The sequence below is a fragment of the Pelmatolapia mariae genome, linkage group LG5, assembly GCF_036321145.2.
Source record: "Pelmatolapia mariae isolate MD_Pm_ZW linkage group LG5, Pm_UMD_F_2, whole genome shotgun sequence".
NCBI classification, from domain to species: Eukaryota; Metazoa; Chordata; class Actinopteri; order Cichliformes; family Cichlidae; genus Pelmatolapia; species Pelmatolapia mariae.
Genome location: NC_086231.1, coordinates 16,729,867 through 16,748,186, shown reverse-complemented (window position 1 = coordinate 16,748,186; position 18,320 = coordinate 16,729,867). Strand labels below are relative to the sequence as shown.

Sequence of the window (18,320 nt, the reverse complement as noted above, 5' to 3'; positions counted from 1 at the left end):
TTGTCAGGTGACGAATATATATGCGCGTCACTGACGTGGCGAAGGCGGCGCTTTTCCCTCCTCCTCCTCTCCGCCGAGGACAGAGAAGTATCCCAGGCGGGATTTTGTCGCTGTGTTTGAACTATCCTTCTTTAAGGAAAAAAAAAGAAGACCCCTTTCACATCTCCGCAGCTCATATATTTGTAAAGATTACATAAGTGGCACTAGTGATTCGGTTTAAATCAAAACGAGGGCGCGCTTACCCTCAGACACAGACAGGCCATCATGAAGCTAACGGACAATGTGCTGCGGAGCTTCAGGGTTGCTAAAGTGTTTCGCGAAAACACAGACAAAATTAATTGCTTCGACTTCAGCTCGAATGGAGAAACGATTATTTCCAGCAGCGACGATGACTCGCTAGTCTTGTATGACTGCCAGGAGGGAAAGTAAGAGCGAGTTCTCCGTATTTTTTGTTATTTTTTTACTTTGCTGTTTTTTGACGTTAGCTGTATGCTAGCTAGCGAGGCCTGTACTGCACTGCGTTAATGCTCAGCGTAAAATTGTCCGAGTGCAAGCAACATCAAATTAACAATAAATCTGTTAGATTTAATGTCTGCAGTTATGCACTATATTAGCAAATAAATATATAGTCACATTGCTCGAACCAAACTCTTAACGTTGAAAGGACTGTTCTCAGTATGTGTGTATTTGATGGGTTTGTGTTGATGAACTCTGGTAGGATTTACAGGGTCCGCTTATATAAATATAATCACCGATAAATGTAAAAGCTCATGACTGAATGACAGAGAAATCCTTCATTGCTAGGGACTGTGTGCCCTTTTACTGCGTTGTCTTTCTTTTTGTTGGTGTTTTTTTGGGAGGGTTTCGTGCAGCAGTTGATTCATCCCATATTTTCTCCTACGGGAGACAGTAAAGTTATTTTGTCTTAAATTGATGCAGTACATAAACACTTCAGATGAAGAGCTCAATGCTCAGTTTTAATGAAATGTTTTTGGTGTGTTTCTTCACTGGCGAAGGGGTTATTTTAAAAGTCCATATGGTTGTTTGTTTGTTTGCAGACCCAAGAGGACTCTCTACAGTAAAAAGTATGGCGTGGATCTGATCAGGTACACACATGCTGCAAACACTGTGGTCTACAGTTCCAACAAAATCGATGGTATGTTGATGCACAAGTGTTTTTTTTGTAGTTTTTGCTTGGTAGTGTAGTAGGATTGAGGGGTTTTTTATGTAATAAGTTTTCTCACATGGTCAAAAATAATAACAACAGCAGTGTAGGAGTAAACAAGGAGGCATGTTTGTTGTGCATTTAACATTTAAGCTATCACATTTAAGGTAAGGTGATATGTGTTTCGATGGTTGGCGTGGACAGGCTGCTGCATGCCAGTGGATGACTGCTGGATTGACTGCTCACTTTGGTCTGAGGTAGTTGTTTGTACAGTTTGAGGGTCTGTGATTCTGCCCAATACAGGAGCTAACTGTACAAGTGACTGCCTTGCCCACGGTTGAGTCTCCTCATCAGATCGACCTGTAATAAACTTCACGCGTGGAAGACAACATGTTTTGGTTTTTGCTGTTTGCTCTTGCTGTCTTGTTTAATGTATTAACTTGGCTGTGGGCTTCCTCCTTTTTTGATTGTGTTTCTCTTTTTCTCCAAGACACTATACGGTACTTGTCCCTTCATGACAACAAATATATCCGCTACTTTCCGGGGCATAACAAAAGGTGAGAACTGGATTTTATTTTGGTTTGAATTGCAGTGTTACATTCAAGGTTACCCTGTTGTAATTTTTTTTTCTTTCTTGTTTGTTTTGTGACCAGAGTGACATCTCTCTCCATGTCTCCTGTGGATGACACATTTATTTCTGGCTCATTAGATAAAACAATCAGACTGTGGGATCTGCGATCACCCAACTGTCAGGTGAGTACATTTGGTTGTAGTTAGGTGAGCTCCAAATGTTGTTGTACTTGTATGCAACCTATTGTTTTATATTGGAGAAGAGCTGTATAACTGACACTGGCTTTATCATGTCACCTTGAAATTTCAGGGTCTGATGCACCTGCAGGGGAAGCCAGTTTGCTCATTTGACCCAGAGGGTCTGATTTTTGCTGCTGGAATAAATTCAGAAATGGTTAAACTTTATGATTTGCGGTCGTTTGATAAGGTAAGAGGCATTAATTCATTAGATACGTTTTTTTTTGGTTTTGGTTTTTATTGGGGGAAAAGTACTGAGTAGTCACCTATCATCCACAGGGTCCATTTGCAACCTTTAAGCTTCAGTATGATCGAACATGTGAGTGGACAGGACTGAAGTTTAGCAATGATGGAAAGCTCATTCTTCTCTCTACTAATGGTGGAGCTCTGCGCATCTTAGATGCTTTTAAGGGTGCTGTGCTTCACTCCTTTGGGGTAAGAGACAAGTTATTACAACACAGAAATTTACTGGATAAAATAAAGCTCAAGTGTTTAAATATGAAAAATAAAAACCAATCCAGTAAAATGGATTGGACATGTATAACTGAATATACTGTTCATGTACACTCAGGGTTACAACAACAGTAAAGGTGTAACACTGGAGGCTTCATTCACTCCTGATTCTCAGTTTGTTATGATAGGTAAGTTAAGATGACCGCTTCTGTCTTGCTGTTGCCTTAGTGTTTAGAATAAAATCTTTTAATGCATTTATTTGTTAGTTTGATTTATATGTAAGTAGCGTGCAAATAAGCAAATTAACAGATGTACAGAAACATACCCCTGAATTCTGTTAACGATACATGGCACACATTCTACATTTGGAAGGCCAGATTTACTAACAGGTTGCACCAGTGCAAGCTTGATTTTTTTTCTTTTCTTTTCTTATTGTAAGTACTTTTAGTATTAACAGTTTTTAACCTTATTGCATATGTATTTGTAGAATTAGTAGAATACTGAATTGCGTAAACTAATCGAATAACCTTTACGACATGCAGTTTATCACTCATTGCCTTGAATACTTAACACCATAATAAAAGCTTGTTTGTTTTTGTTTTTTTGCAGCTGGAATTATTATTACAAATAGATGGGGCAACTTATTTTTAATAGAGAGACACCTGTGTACAAAAAACATATATAACACGTTTTATTTAATAGTGCCTTTATTACTGTAGTAATCCACTCTTTTACAACTGGGAAAAAATCCTTGATGTCATAATCACACTATCGCAATATCAGCACACACCCAAAGCTGACGTTGCATTCTATTTACCTCGAAAGTCAGATGTCATAGCTGGGAGTGACTTCACTCTCGAGGTTCTAGGAAAAGTGAGGAAAAGCAGGTGTTGTGCCCTGGCAAGGTAGAGCCATTCGTGCATGACAAGCAGCACTGCACGGTGCGTGGTGCATTTCCACTTAAAAATACCACCACAGCACTTTCATGGATGGTATCTAGTCAGTGGTCTGCAGATAGCTTATTTAGTGAGTCACAGATACACAACAGTGACAGTTAAGATCGCAAGTTTTACATTTTTACTTCTGCTTGCATTCACTGTTGCTGAGTCATGTTGGTGATTGATCTGCTTGCTCTGACATTGGGTTTAATCATAAAAAAATTGAAAAAGTAATTACTGTCAGCTTTAGAGGACACAGGTATCGTGGGGATCACAGGAAAAACAAGAGTTTTTTGTTTCAAACAGGACCTTAGAATTTTTCTTATATGAAGAAATAAGATTAGGAAAATATTCCAGCCAAAGTTTTCTTAGGTGGAGCCTGTGAACCTCGAGGTTAGTGGATTTCCACAGGCGTTCTACCTTACGACAGTTTCTTTTGGATTTACGAATTGATTCATTTATCCTTGAAGTAAGTTTTGTTAGTGGTATGAAGGCAGATTTTATTGGTGCTACTACGTTAAGAGTAAATGAGCAATGATTATTAAAACATGTAGCAACATCAACATCAGGGCAGTCCCTCAGCAAAGATGGATTAAACAAATCACAGAACTTCTGAGCAACATCCTGAGTAATAACTGGCTTTATGATTCTACATTTAACTGGTGATGGGTCCAAAGGAAAACTAAGGTTGAAAAATGCACAGCAATAAACACTCAAATGAATATCATTAACACATAAATTACTGATATTAAGGCCAAGAGAGAAAACAACATCCAAGGTGTGGCCTTTTGTGTGGGGGGGACCAGAGACATGTTGAATGAAATTAAGCATTAGTAATGGATAGAGTTAGAAGCTGTGTTACAGTTAGTCATCCTGTGACACAGCTCAGGACCTCAAGTTTCTCTCTCTTTAAATCTTTAATAATTAAAGATAAAAAGTATAAAACCAGAGAGAAACGCACCAGCAGGACGAGTAGGGCGATAAATTAAAACACAGTGAAAATATGTTTGATGAACCGACCTTGACTGTTAAACTTTTACCTACTCACTCTTGGACTTAAAACATTAATATATAATATACAGCATCATGAGTTTGTGTATGTCTGATATCAATCTCATTGATGCATCTGGTTTCTTTATTTTATTTAGTTGTTTGGAAATAAACAAATTGTCTGTCTACTGGGGTAACTCCGATCAGGAAGTGGTCAGTCTGTCAGCCCTTGCCATTACAAGAAGTCCGTTATCTATTAAGTCGCCATTTGCATAGCGAGATCATCACGCTTTATGCCAAGCCTGGAAACCCACCGATCAGCCACCCAGCTGGTCAGCCGGGACCAGGAGTTAATGCTGGAGTTCATAGATCCTCTCTCAGCAAGAGTGAGCACTACAGAGTGAATTCAACGGACCCAAAGTGGTAGAAATTGAGCTTGCTATAGCCTTTTTCCATTAGTACCTACTCGGGTCAGCTCGGCGAGGTTTTTAGGGTTTCCAATTAGGTCATAGTACCTGGTTCCAGCTACTTTTTTAGTACCTACTCGGGGTTCCAAGCGATCCGAAAATGAAAACAACAGACTTCATGTCACCGATTGGCTAGTCAGTGGCGTCACACTGTTTGTACTCTGACGAGCACTGGTTCGGAGAGTTCCTGATTCAGAGTAGTATGCAAATTGGGTTGTTTTGTTTTGTTTAAATATGCTTGTGAATAGGTGATTGGGGGTGTTTGTGACACCAAACAGATATGTGTGCGTGCAATAAGGATCCTCCCCCTTTAAAGGAAAAAAGGGGAAAAAAGGCAGAGTTAAGTTCACAGTACGTCAGTCAATAATAAAACAATCAAATACAACCCTTTAACTATTACAGTACAGTATTTAATAATGTTTTGAGACCAGACATTGTAGGTAAATGTAAAAATTGTGTATCAATAATTGGGCAGTTTGTCAATTACAGGCTTGTCATTGCTAAGGAGGATCATCATGAAAGATTAATTGATCAGGAAGGAAATAATTACCTGTGATATTCACAATCAACAGACTTCAAGGTGGTGGTGGTGGGGCACTAATATAAACACTAACACCATAACCAAAAGTGTAGATTCTATACTGATCTCACTCAGGACTAGCAGAACAGAAATGAGATTTGATTTTGCACTAAAATCCACCTTAAATGAAATTAAGACAATTGATAAAACAGTGTGAGATCAAAGGAGACAGGCTGAACATTTGTCACATTTCTGCACACCTGTTTCAGGCTCAGAGGACGGAAAGATCCACGTGTGGAACGCCGAGAGTGGAATGAAGGTGGCTTTGTTAGACGGGAAGCACACGGGACCGATTACCTGCCTGCAGTTCAATCCGAAGTTCATGACGTTTGCAAGCGCATGCTCTAACATGGTCAGTGGAAGCAGCAATGTGGGCTTAGTTTAAAGACAACAGCCCAGAGAATGTAGCTCTGCTAGGTCTTAATTTTTATACTGAGGTTGAACTGTGGGATAGTTACCAGTATCCATTTATTTAAAAGGAAAAAAAAAAAAAAAGCCTGTTTATTCTTTTGTACTGCTGGCACACAAACGGCTTCATATTGATGAAATGTAACCAGAATTGTTCATATTTAATCTTTCAGGCATTCTGGCTCCCCACCATTGATGAATGATGTCGGGAAGCAGAGTAACCAGCAGGGGTCATCGCAGTCAGCTCCGTATGGACCTCAGAGGAAGTGTGAAAAATCAGATGAAATTTGTAAATAATGACTTTACAGAAATGATCAGTTGTGCATTCTTTTTTTTTTATAAATGTTTTTCTATTTAACATTAAAGAGTTTCTAAGAAGTTGGTTTTTGTGTCTGTGATTTTTAAATGAGTTGGATTTTTAGAATGGGAGGGTTCCACAATCACTGCCTACTTTATTAGGTATTACCGGGTTGGAGCCCCTTCTTGCCTTCAGAGCTACCTTAATTCTTTATTGCATCAATTCAACAAGGTGCTGAAAACAGTATCACCAGAGATTTGGGTTCATATTAAAAAGACGGCGTCACACAGTTGGAGCACATTTGTCTGCACCACATCCTAAAGGTGTGGAGGCCAGTTTAAACCAGTTTGAGATGATCTGAGCTTTGTGACGCGGTGTGTTATAATCATGGAGGCAGCTATCGTAAGATATGGTCACAAAGGGGTGGACATTGTGTAGCAGCAATACTTAATTGGGCTGTGGTGGAGGGGCACTACCAGGAGCCTTGAGCAACAAGAAATATTTCGCAGTCTGTCCCGGTGTAGTCTTCTACACAGATGGCTGTAGGCCATTTGCTTCAAGGTTTAAAGGTGGAGTGTGTTCAGACATGCTCTTCTGCATACCTTGGTTGTAATGAGTGATTATTTCAGTTACTGTTGGCCGTCCTGCCAGCTGAAATCATTCTGGTCCTTCACCTCAAGTATCTATGAGGCGTATTGTCATTTTTGTTTGTTTTGTATTAGAGATGGCTGTGTGGGAAAACCAGCCTGTCTGCCACCAACAACCACAAAAACTACACTCCGTCTCTTAAAATTACCTTTCTTATGCATTCTGATGCTCACTGTAATCTGCACCAGGTTGTCCTTACCATGTCTATGTGCCTAAATGCATTGACTGGCTCGTTAGAAAGTTTTGTAAATGATCATTTGAGCAGGTATACCAGTCATGGCTGGATGAGTGTATTAAGATATATATTTACAAAAGTATGACTTTAAACTCACTTAACAAGGGTTTTCTTTGGCATATTTGTCGAGAAGGACAGTTCAAATAGACACAAGGAAAATTAGTTGAATTTGATCGTTTTTCTTTTACACAATATATTTTATGAGGTATTTTATGATGTTTGCACACGTACTGGCAGAATTTGAGCTAGTGCAGGGCTGGGTTTTTATTTTTCTGTCCCGACTTTGATTTAGTGAGATTGACTTTCAGGTGTAACATGATGTAGCACAAACAGCTGGAGATATTTTTAGCCTCGACTTGTCAGATTTAAAATATGTTTCTCAGACTAGGAGAGTGCTGTTGGCGTGACCAGGTATTTTAGAGCTACAAAAACATCTTTCACAATCTGTGCCAACGGTCAAGGTTGATAACAAGAAGCTGAACTGTTGTGTATACTTTCTGAGACATTAATGGGCAGTTTTTCACACCGTAACTCAAATTGTTTATAATATTTTGTTGTTTTTGTGTTAAATTCTAGTAATAGGTATAGCATTGGTGTGGTTCACTCCCACATGTGTTAATGGTAAAACAACAGCATCCTACACAGTCCTGCATTGTGACCGATAATTTGCCCGCAGCAGTAAATATTTAAGTTTTTCTTTGTAAAAATAACTTCTTCAGTCATTCAGAAGTTGGTAATCAGGTCTGGAGGTCATGCTCTCGTGGTCCACTGCTTGGTCTTGGTGTGTGGTGGGCTGTTCACAGGCCGGTAGCTACTCAGTGGGAGCTAAATTTAGGAGAGGTGATCAGGTTCTCTCTCTCTCTGTGCACATGATACTGTCCTAGTTACTTGAGCAATGTCCCTTCTCATACTGTCGCACACTCTCAACAAATCCAGACGCACAGTGATCCTCTTCTTCAGGAGCTCTCTCCTCGTACTCATCGATTGAAGCGAAGGACGCGTACACGCCGGACTTTTAGTTGGACTTGAATAATTTTGGCCTGGTGCTGTGGAGCTTCCACTTCTGTCTCCTGCTTCTGTTTCTTCATCCTGCTACAGCCAGCCCCTGGCGGGAGAAAAACACCGCTGACCCGCCATGTTTCTTGCACTTGTGGTGACACCAGAGTTGAGGCAGTTCTTGGCCAGGGCAAGAGGTGGAACAGTGCGCCTCATCAAGGTGCGCATCCAAGACGGTGAGTGACCAAGGACAGTGTACAATGGAGATGCCGAAAATAAAAACCTCAAGAGGACCGACATTTTATCATTTTAAATCAAATCATTTTAAACCAAGCATCGTGTTAGTTTTTGTGTCTCTTTGAACACACCAAAAATCTTCTGTTAAAGCGTTTTGTCTCCTTTGAAACTGAGCTACAGACGCAACTAAGATTTCTTCTTCTTTCATAAATAAATTGTTAGTTCTATTTAATGTTTAAACATGTAAATCGCAGTATTCTGAAGCCTGAGGTGATGCCTTTAACTGCTCTGGTTTGTCTGAAAACCAGCTAAACTGAGATGAAGCACAGGATGGTTTTAGTTGGAGAAAGTGATGAAAAGAAAAATGTAAGCAGTTGATCATTTGTCTTATTGCTAGAGGGCTAGATCATTGACGTCCCTTTGTGACCACTAATCATAGGTTATCTCCCTGATCATCTATGAACAGCTACACTTTGTTTCCTGTAAAGGACTCCTTTTTTTTTCTTAGAGGCCAGGAGGGTCGACGGGCCTCAAAACATTTCAGCAGGACTTTTAGAATTACCCTGAAATCAGCAGTAAATGTGTTCCTAACGACCTTCTGGGTTTTTCATAGCTCATGGTGGTTTCTCAGATCTTCAAGTCATCTGTGGATGAAAGCAAAAAACAAAGTTGGGAATTGCAACACACCGTGTCTGACGTCTAGGAAAAGCAGACTGTTGGCAGCTGTTGTGTGACAGCAGTCACTCAGCGTGTCAGCTGAGCAGCTTATGGAAACAGTCAGTTTGGCAATAGGTGTCCGGGTGGCTGATTATGGAGGCAGACAGAAATGTTCATGATGTGTTCACGCCTTGTTTTTGGTATCTGATCAATGGCACGCTGTAATTTGATTCAAGGTGAATGCATTCTGGGCCTTTTTTTTCAGGGGGGCTATCTTTGTGGACTGTGCCTATCACGTTGAATATTTGGAGGGACACAGATGGACAGACTCAGCAGAAGGGCGTCAGGCCTGTTTTACTTCCCGACTAAAGCTCCGTGTATGACTCCGTGTGCTATTTTGGAGTGACGTGACACGGTTGCACACTGCTGCAGTAACCATGTCATCGGTCTCCTCTCATGTTTGTTCCAATGTCAAAAAGAGAAGCACGATCATTCAAGCTGATTTCATCACTGCTGCCTCAGGAGGGCACACAGTTGTGTCCTCTGTAGTGGTGGTGGAGTCTAACCAGTGACTAGAAAAGAAGAGGCCCTCCACCTACGAGTGGATAGTTTAAATGCAGTTTTATACTAATATGGAACTGGGGAGATGGGAGAGACTGGCTGATGGAAAATATGTGCGTGCAGAGCTGGAATGCTTTGCAGCTCAGAATAGCAACATGCCCCCAGAGACGGTCAGGAAATCCCCCTGCACCCCTGAGCGACATCAAACTTTGGGTTAATGTGTGCGTTTCAGAGTGTTTGTCACTGCAACGGACAGATTTAACCCGCTATCATTGTGTCAGTCAGAAATGAAGCCAGAGATATTTTTAGCACGGCGTTGCTCTTCTCGTTCTTTCTCCACAGCAGTTGGGGCTCTCAGAATCACAATAGTCACGTGGCTTTATATAGGATGAAGTTATTTAGTCTGCATTATTCCCACATCCAAGTTTTGTATCCGAAATTGTTGCTTTTCTGTAATATGACCATTCTAACCGTCTTAGGAAGGAAATAATGAGCGTGTTTTTCACGGTTTTCTCTTTCTGGTGATAGCGGATGGCTTCAGAGAGCACATTTCTGAAATTTTACAGACCAAACAATTAATCTTTTCAGTTTAAGTTCTGTCTTTCTTCACATGTTTTAGTTGTTTATAAAAAAAAAGCGCTCTAGCTCTTTAAAAATGAGAGAGACGTGATTAGAAATGTAAGAAGCAATTCATCTCTAAGAAATTGCAAAGCAATTGTTGCACAGACCTGAAAATGAGTTGTGTTTCAGAAATGTTGGAAAGTAGTGAAAGAGTAAACATTTGGTCTGATGTAACGTTTCTCATGTACTATAAATAGAGAGGCACCTTCTGCTGTAGCATGCTGCTGAATAATTAGCCAGCAACAAGTGAGGTCAACTTCACCCTCATGCTTTATAATCACAAACAAGAATGCTTTGTGTAAATTTACTGTGAGTGCGGACTACAGCGTCTGAATGTGCTGTGTGAAGGCCGTGCTGAGGTATGTGATGAGTAGTGGTCGGATTTTCAGAGCAGCTGGTGCTGGGGGCCTACAGAGAGCCAGAGAAGAGCTGGGACCAGGATTATGATCGCTTTCTGCTTCCTCTCCTCGATGACCAGGAGCCCTGCTACATCCTATACCGCCTAGACTCCCAGAATGCACTGGGCTACGAGTGGGTCTTTATTTCGTGGTCTCCAGACCAGTCTCCAGTAAGAAATACCAGGTTTCTTTATTCTGTGCCAAAAAAAATAAGCCACGTGAACACAGCGTTGCTGAGCTTTTATGAGAGGATGTATTGCTCCCGGTAGAGGGTAGTGACAGACTGAAGCAGAGGTCACAACATCCTTTTAACTTAAATTTTGATATTGATCCGATACCATGCATCAATTCTATCATGCTAGTATCAATACCAGCACTGGTATCAATACTATTGATATTTGGATCTATTCCACCACCTCTAAAAATTAACGCCAATGACCTGAATAATTCTATATAGACATTTGAAGCATGCTATTAGGCCTTTAGTAAACATGAAATGCAGCTAAGTTTAATAAAATGAAATGCAATTTTAAAAAGCTTTATTTACAAAAAAGATGCCTAATTTGTGAAAGGCTATCTCAGTGCTAGGAGATCCTAGCAATAAATGAATAGATCCTCATCTCCATTAAACTAACTCTGCGCTGTCTGTGATCATTCTTGCTTATTTATGTGGGCCCACCTCTTTAACATAAACTCCACACTTTCAGATTTTAAAGCTGGCACATTCATTTCCCTCTCTGACGGCTGCAGGTGAAACAAAAGATGTTATATGCTGCCACGCGAGCCACAGTGAAGAAGGAGTTTGGCGGTGGCCACATCAAATACGAGCTATTTGGCACAACTGAAGTGAGGACCAGCTAAATTTATACCTCTCCGATGACATGTTTTAGCAGCGTTTGTCTCGAGCTTCCTGTAAAAGACTTGCTTGTTGTGCTTTCAACACTAGGAGGACATCTGCTTGCTGGGCTACCAGCACCATGTGTCATCCTGCTCAGGTCCTGCCCCGCTCACATTAGCTGAGCAGGAGCTCCAGAGGATCAAAATTACAGAGGTAAAAGGTCAACATGCTTTCAGGCGTACTGTCGTCATTGCAACGCAGCTTTGCATGTGAGCTGCTTCTTCTGAAACATGAGCTACAGACTGGTTGTTTCATACATTGAACTTATAACTGTTGTCGTTGTCTTTTCAGGGCCAGGTTAAACAGGTATGTGGATGAACTCTGCTGTAATACTGAATGAATGTGAACCAGTGGTCATACCAACTTATCCTTTTTTGCAAAAGTCCTGCAGCCACAAAAAGTGTTGCTATTGAACATATTGAACACTTTGAGAATTTTTTTTCCAGAAGCTTGAAAACACAGATGCCCCTCTGCTTGCTGCCCTCTGCAGGTGACGACAGAGATCAGTGTTGAGAGTAAGCACCAGACTCTTCAGGGCCTCGCGTTTCCCTTAAAGGATGCAGCCAAAAGAGCCCTACAGCAGCTCGCCCAAAAACGCATCAACTACGTGCAGCTGGTGAGCCAACTTTAGCTCATATTTCAGAGTTCCTTAAAAACTAATATGAGGAGTGGTCTTTTAGCATGCATTTGTTCGCTGTGTTTCAGAGGCTGGATGTAGAGAAGGAGACAATTGAGCTGGTCCACTCTAACCCGACAGAAACTCGAGATTTGCCCTGCAGAGTTCCCAGAGACACTCCCAGATACCACTTCTTCCTTTACAAACACTCCCACGAAGGGGACTACCTGGAATCTGTCGGTATGATACTGATCCTTGCACTCTGATAATCCTCCTGCATTTTGTTTCTGTGGAAAGACAACTGTACACTTACTGGCACTGACACCACATTTATTGTGGATATTTATTGAAAGCTTTTAATACTAAGATTTAAAACAAAGCTACACTGTGTACAAAGACTGTGAGCAGTGCGACCAAATACCGATTCTATTTGTGGAGGCTAAAGTATACACTTTAATGAATCTTAAATGTGTATTTATTAACTCTCATAACGTTTCCCTGTCTCCAGTGTTCATATATTCCATGCCAGGCTACAGCTGCAGCATTAAGGAGCGGATGCTGTACTCCAGCTGCAAGAGCAGACTATTAGAGGAAGTGGAGAAAGATTACCATTTGGAAATCGCTAAAAAGGTATAACAGATGGATAGATATGGGGATGGTGGGTTGGTATATTAGATAACATTGTTTCATAATGGGTTGTAGCTACTGCTGAGATCATGTCATCGTGATCATTGTTTTTGAGTCTGGTGGTTTTAGATTCAGCATGTTTACTTCATTTTAAATCTCACTGGTACACATACATGCAGGATTTAGGATTTATTCAGCTGAATTATCTCATAACTGTTAAAAAATAAAGTATACTGAAGCAGTAATTTTCTTTAAGATGATAAGACTTTACCACCTCTGGGGCCTCTGAAGTCCTGACTACATATATTGATGGAATGTCTAAGACTTCAAGCCGAAATATCTTTAGTGAGCTTCTGAATACAGCCCGTTTTTTGGGGGGTGGGGCTATTTTTTGCAGTTGGAGATTGACGACGGAGATGAACTGACGGCCGACTTTCTGTACGATGAGGTCCATCCTAAGCAGCACACCCACAAACAGGCTTTTGCTAAGCCCCGAGGCCCTGCAGGAAAAAGGGGACACAAGCGGCTTATTAAGGGGACAGAAGAGGCCGTGCAGGACAGCTAGTTCTGTTTGCAGATCCTGGACTTCCCCTCTCTTCCTCCAGACCCATTAACACCTCATTAGGACACAGTGATGCCTTTTCCCTACCGTCTGTGTGTTGAAACAATTGTGATACACAGAAAATGTGTTTTTAGTGGAAATGTTCTGATGAATTATCTTGAATGTGCCTCTCTGGATCAGTTTACTACAGACAAAGAGCATTCAGAAAGATAGATAGTGATTTTATTTTTATTTTTAAAGCAAATCTGTTCTTGAATAATATGAAATAACTCTGCCGTTTACAATATAATACAAAAGGACTGAATTAGAAATGTATGGGGAAATGTTTCAGACATCATCTTGCCTCCATTACAAGTTTTGTATCAACCGTGTTTGTAAGAAGAGTCATAATTAAAAAGAGAAAAAAAAGTGACATGAAAAGAAATTCAAAATAAAATTTTGTTTATACTGTGCTATTGTTTACACTTCAGGGTATTTCCACTCAGCACTTTTCATTGAAGAGAAGTCAAGCTCCGGCTTTTGAAAGACCTCACTGTGTTGCGTGAACTAGATAAAAATCAGTTCAGCTTGAGCGCTGGCCTGTGGATTCAAACCATACAAATCTGCATCCAAGGCCTGCCGTGAAGACTTGGTCAAAAGATTCATTTTCATGGCTGCAGTCGCCTCAGCTGAAGAATCAGCCTGAGGATTATGAAGAAACCGTAAGCTTTTCTTCATAATCCTCCTCCACTGTGTCTTCCACACGATTCCACAAAACACAATGCTACTTTATCCCATTTATTACATTGTTTATATTGCTACATTGTTACTCCTGAGTGGAATGGCTATTCTAATATAGGTCAAGTTTTCTAGTAACAGAATTTACCCTAATTAGTAGATGTAGTGCCTTTGATCATACTTTCACTACCATGAGCATCAGCATGACTTACAAGCAAAGGGTGCTGCTGTTTAACAGGTGTGTGTGTGTAATGCTTATTTAGGGCAATCTTGCAAATAATTAACTACAGCTGAGGAAAATGTCATTAGTTTTTGTAGCAATAAAAAAACTTTGAGACTAAAGATACTTAAAGGAACGCTGACTTGCCACACTCCAAACTGTTCATGCATTTTAGACAAATTCCCAAAAGCCAGCGTCGTGGTGTCGCAGGAGGAAAAAGTCCAGCAGACGTTAAGGTTCTTCAGCCTGGATTGAAGCGCTGGGCGGACTGACCGACCAACCTCTCATTGCCATCCCACTTACCTGCACCAAGGCACTGCTAATGTCTTTTAAACATTGCATCAGCATATTCATGGACATGATTTAGTTTTAATGAAGCCAACCTTGTGTTTTCTCCAATGTAACACATTATCACATTTATTTGGAGAAAGAAAGAAAAATCCACAAAAATAATGCCAGAGGAACAATTTCACAGCTTTGGTCAGTTAAATCTACTAAATCAAACAGTTAAAAGAAAAAAGAAAAAAAAAGCAAACAATTTCTCTAGTCAGCGCCTGCCAGCAGTTCTTTTCAGGACTGTTTCTCTGAACAAATGTGGATGCTCAAGGTTTTTTTTTTCTCCCAACGCAGCACGGATGAATTTATGTTGCCGATTCCAGGCAAAGCTTTTCTCAGAATCCTTTTGAGCCTTCTTTTCTTCAGTTGAGCGCAGGACAACAGTTATTCATTGTTTCCGAGACATCACTCACCTACTAAATCATTGCAAGTTCTGGGTATGCGCCGTGTTTTCTAGTGGTGGAAGTATAACCAAGTACATTTACTCAAACAATGGACTGCAGTACAAAGTTTGGGTACTTTCAACTTTTAGCCCACCACATCCCAGAGGGGGAATACAGTGCTTTTTATTTGATTGCACTTACGTGGCAGTCGTAGTTCTTTTAAAAATAAAGATTTTCACCAAAAAAACATGTAAGGAACTTGTGAAATTTTATGTTTTTTGTGAAAAGATGTTTTACAATTAGAGCTGACAGGATTATGCGATCAATAAATCAGTCAATAGCTGTGAAAATTTAAGAAATGAGGGAAGTTATCAGTTTTCTTTTCAGAATGCAAGGCTAAACAATCACGTTTAATGGAACTGAATGTGGAAGAAAAAGGAGCTCAACTTTAACAAACTACACTGAAGTATCTTGCTTTTACACACCTGCATGAGTCATGTATGCTCCTGAGATCCTTCATTGTCATATGGAGGCATTAAATGCAGGCTTTTTGCACCTTACACTTCATTCTGCTCAATAAAGTCTTTTAAACTTAGTTAAATGGTGCTGACTTAATTATGAGGACATACTTTCAAAAATAATGATGCTTAGGTTTTTTTCTTTTTTTATATCCCAAATAGCTGGGATATATTGAAAATGCAAACCAAACCAGAGCTGGGGTCTCATGAGGATAGGATACTATAAAGGTCACTGGGATATTTTCCACATCAAGCACATTTCAGTGCTTGTGCATTGTGACAATGTGTGTAGTCAGATAACATTTTTATGGCCTGATATTACTTCATATTAAGGATCTGAGCTTTGCTCAAACAGGAAAATTATATTCCATACACACATATGCGATTGGCGTAGGGCATTGGTTTTGGAGCTATTGCTGATAAGCATGTTTGTCCTGGAATGTGAAAATTAAGAGGTCATTTACAGCTGGAAATTCTTAAAATGAATACATTTGTGAACAGGTGGCAATGCAAATTTATGACAATACTGCACAGCACAGACAACGAGTACACAGAGCTGATTTATTAGGCAGTGTAGCCCTAGACTATCAGATTTATTGATGCTTACTGGCAGACTATTAATTTTATTGCAGTATAAAAAGGGCAATATATGTCAGTGTGGACCTGAAACATGACAAACGTGCCAAACAAAGGCTGGGGCATTTAAGAAACACATGTATGTGTTTTGTCTTTATTTTTTAAAAAACATTGGAAAGAAAATAAGTAATTTCTGTTTAAAATAAATAAATGAAGAGATTTTTAGTAGGTGTAGGTGCGGTGTTACAGAAGATGTGCAATAATATTCTCTGCGGGTCGAAGATGGATAGGCCGAAACAACACGTGAACCCATCTGACTTCGAGTAGCTTGAAGATAAAGAGGACTGTAACTTTGAAATATTTTATTATCACTTAGTGTAGTGCAACTGAAGAGAAGCATAAAACGAGGTATGAATCCCTTCTGCTTTTTCTTTTAGGACTTAATCCAAAAACAGGCAAACACATAAACTATGCGCACTACTGTCTCGGCATTAATGAGCACAAAAGTGCAAGTAAATGGGGAAGTGCAATCCACGAATGCTGCCCTCAAGTCTACACTAAAGCGGATGTTGATGGTTAGAACATGATTTAGCAAGTATTTTGACAGCTGAAGTGTAATTTTAAGTTCTTTAAAGCTAAAACCACATTTTCTGTTTTTAGACTTTCAGATGTTTCTTTACTTGAGATTTCTTTTGTCTTCCATGGTAGTAACAGGAATTTTTGCACACACACAACCCCCTCCCCAACAACGGCATTTTAACACTGAAAAAAACAATTAGTCCACGGATCAAGAAAATAGCTGCACTCCACGTACACAGGAAGCTCACGCACGCGCGCGCGCACACACACACACACACACACACACACACACACACACACACACACACACACACACACACACACACACACACACACACACACAGAAACCACAGCCTTTCTCTTTATCTTCATGCTTCTGGCTTTCTAGAAACTTGTGCCGTGACTGCAGTGGCCTTTTCAAAAGCAAAAACTATACAATTACACTGCAATTTAAATAAAAAGAAGAATCTCAATTAGAACATCTGCACTTCTTCATCTTGACATTTTCACTAAAACTGTTTGCCTGCTTCATAAAACCACACACACACACACACACACACACACACACACACAGCTGTTCCCTCTTACATTTTAGCACCGTGTTATGACCTTCTCAAAACTGCTCACACAAACTTATGAAATTATCTGCTGCAATTTTTTTTAAAAAAGAGAAAAGCAAAAGAAGGAAGGAATGCTTTTCGAACGTCTGTCTAACAAACCTGCCTGTTTTTATCATGCAGAAGGGGATTGCTATAAATTACAGACCATTTATAAACAGGCGTTCAAACAAAGTGATTTATGAGGAATGTAATTTCTTTAAATCTAGTTTCTTCTGTCTGTGTGCTTTAATGAACTACATGTGACTGCTGTAACCTGCCTGCTGCTGCTGGTTTCTTTTTACTATAGCAATGATTATATCTTTAGACTTTCTGTTTCCATGATACATATGTAAAATATGATTGCAGTACCATAAAAAATTATATTTGAAAAATGTAGATGTGCTTTTTTGCCTAAGGCCTCAAAAGGTATTTGTTCAACCTCATCCAGCAGGGACAGATAAAGTCCACAAGACTTCTTAGAAAGAAGCTCATTTCAGGATTTCTGAGAAAACGCTATTCAGGATCAGCACGCTCTCCTGGGTATGGCTATGATTATGACGCAGCATATTTCAAATATTACTCTGCTTCCAAACTACCACATATGTCTGAGCGATGGCTCCGAGTATTATTGGAATAAATATTTTTGAAAAGCCGGACAGGATGTGCCACAGATTTTACAACAATACGCAAAAACCCGGCGTCAGAAATCATCTGCAACAGCCCTTATTTGGCCATATTCTCGTAAATGAAACAAGATATCAACGCCTACATGCATTGGAGTGTAAGCTGCAGGCCGATGCAGGGATCTCTTAGATACATTCCCGGGAAAATAAATACCAGGAGAGCTCAAATAAGCAGAAATGTAACTGCAAATGAACTATAGTTTAATCTAGAGCTGCATGTGTGCAAACAAGCCACAACAGAGCAATAAAAGAGAAGATTATCAGAAGCCACAAACTGAAGCACAATCAGTTTTTCTCTGTCTCTACGGCAGTCTTAACCCGGTTTATATATTTTTTTTAGTTTATTGTCACAATAACAACTTGTTTTCTCGAGCGTAATTACTCTAAAGCTCCTAGAAAACCTCTCGCCGTGTTTTTCCACCAGGATCGAGGGAAATCTATATTACTGGAAATAGCCAGTGAGCATTCCTATTATCTTTAATGTCGAGGCGGTGAATTCCCAGAATGAAGGCTCTGTCAGGGCCGCCCGGCGGGGCGGAGTCAAGCT

General features: G+C 40.1%; 2 protein-coding genes across 2 annotated transcripts; both read left to right on the top strand.

The window, feature by feature from the left end:
* Positions 1–45: 45 nt before the first annotated feature.
* On the top strand, positions 46–6,180 carry wdr82 (WD repeat domain 82). Its single transcript, XM_063473903.1, has 9 exons — positions 46–425; positions 1,059–1,156; positions 1,656–1,722; positions 1,819–1,918; positions 2,046–2,162; positions 2,252–2,407; positions 2,544–2,613; positions 5,610–5,752; positions 5,982–6,180. Exons 1-9 carry the CDS (start codon positions 265–267, stop codon positions 6,009–6,011), a joined length of 942 nt encoding a protein of 313 aa, XP_063329973.1. The 5' UTR covers positions 46–264; the 3' UTR covers positions 6,012–6,180.
* Positions 6,181–7,930: 1,750 nt separating this feature from the next.
* Positions 7,931–13,558, top strand: LOC134627635 (twinfilin-2). The gene is made up of 9 exons (XM_063473902.1): positions 7,931–8,221; positions 10,451–10,629; positions 11,210–11,305; positions 11,406–11,510; positions 11,649–11,663; positions 11,848–11,973; positions 12,063–12,213; positions 12,482–12,603; positions 12,998–13,558. Exons 1-9 carry the CDS (start codon positions 8,125–8,127, stop codon positions 13,163–13,165), a joined length of 1,059 nt encoding a protein of 352 aa, XP_063329972.1. The 5' UTR covers positions 7,931–8,124; the 3' UTR covers positions 13,166–13,558.
* The last annotated feature ends 4,762 nt before the right edge of the window (positions 13,559–18,320 follow it).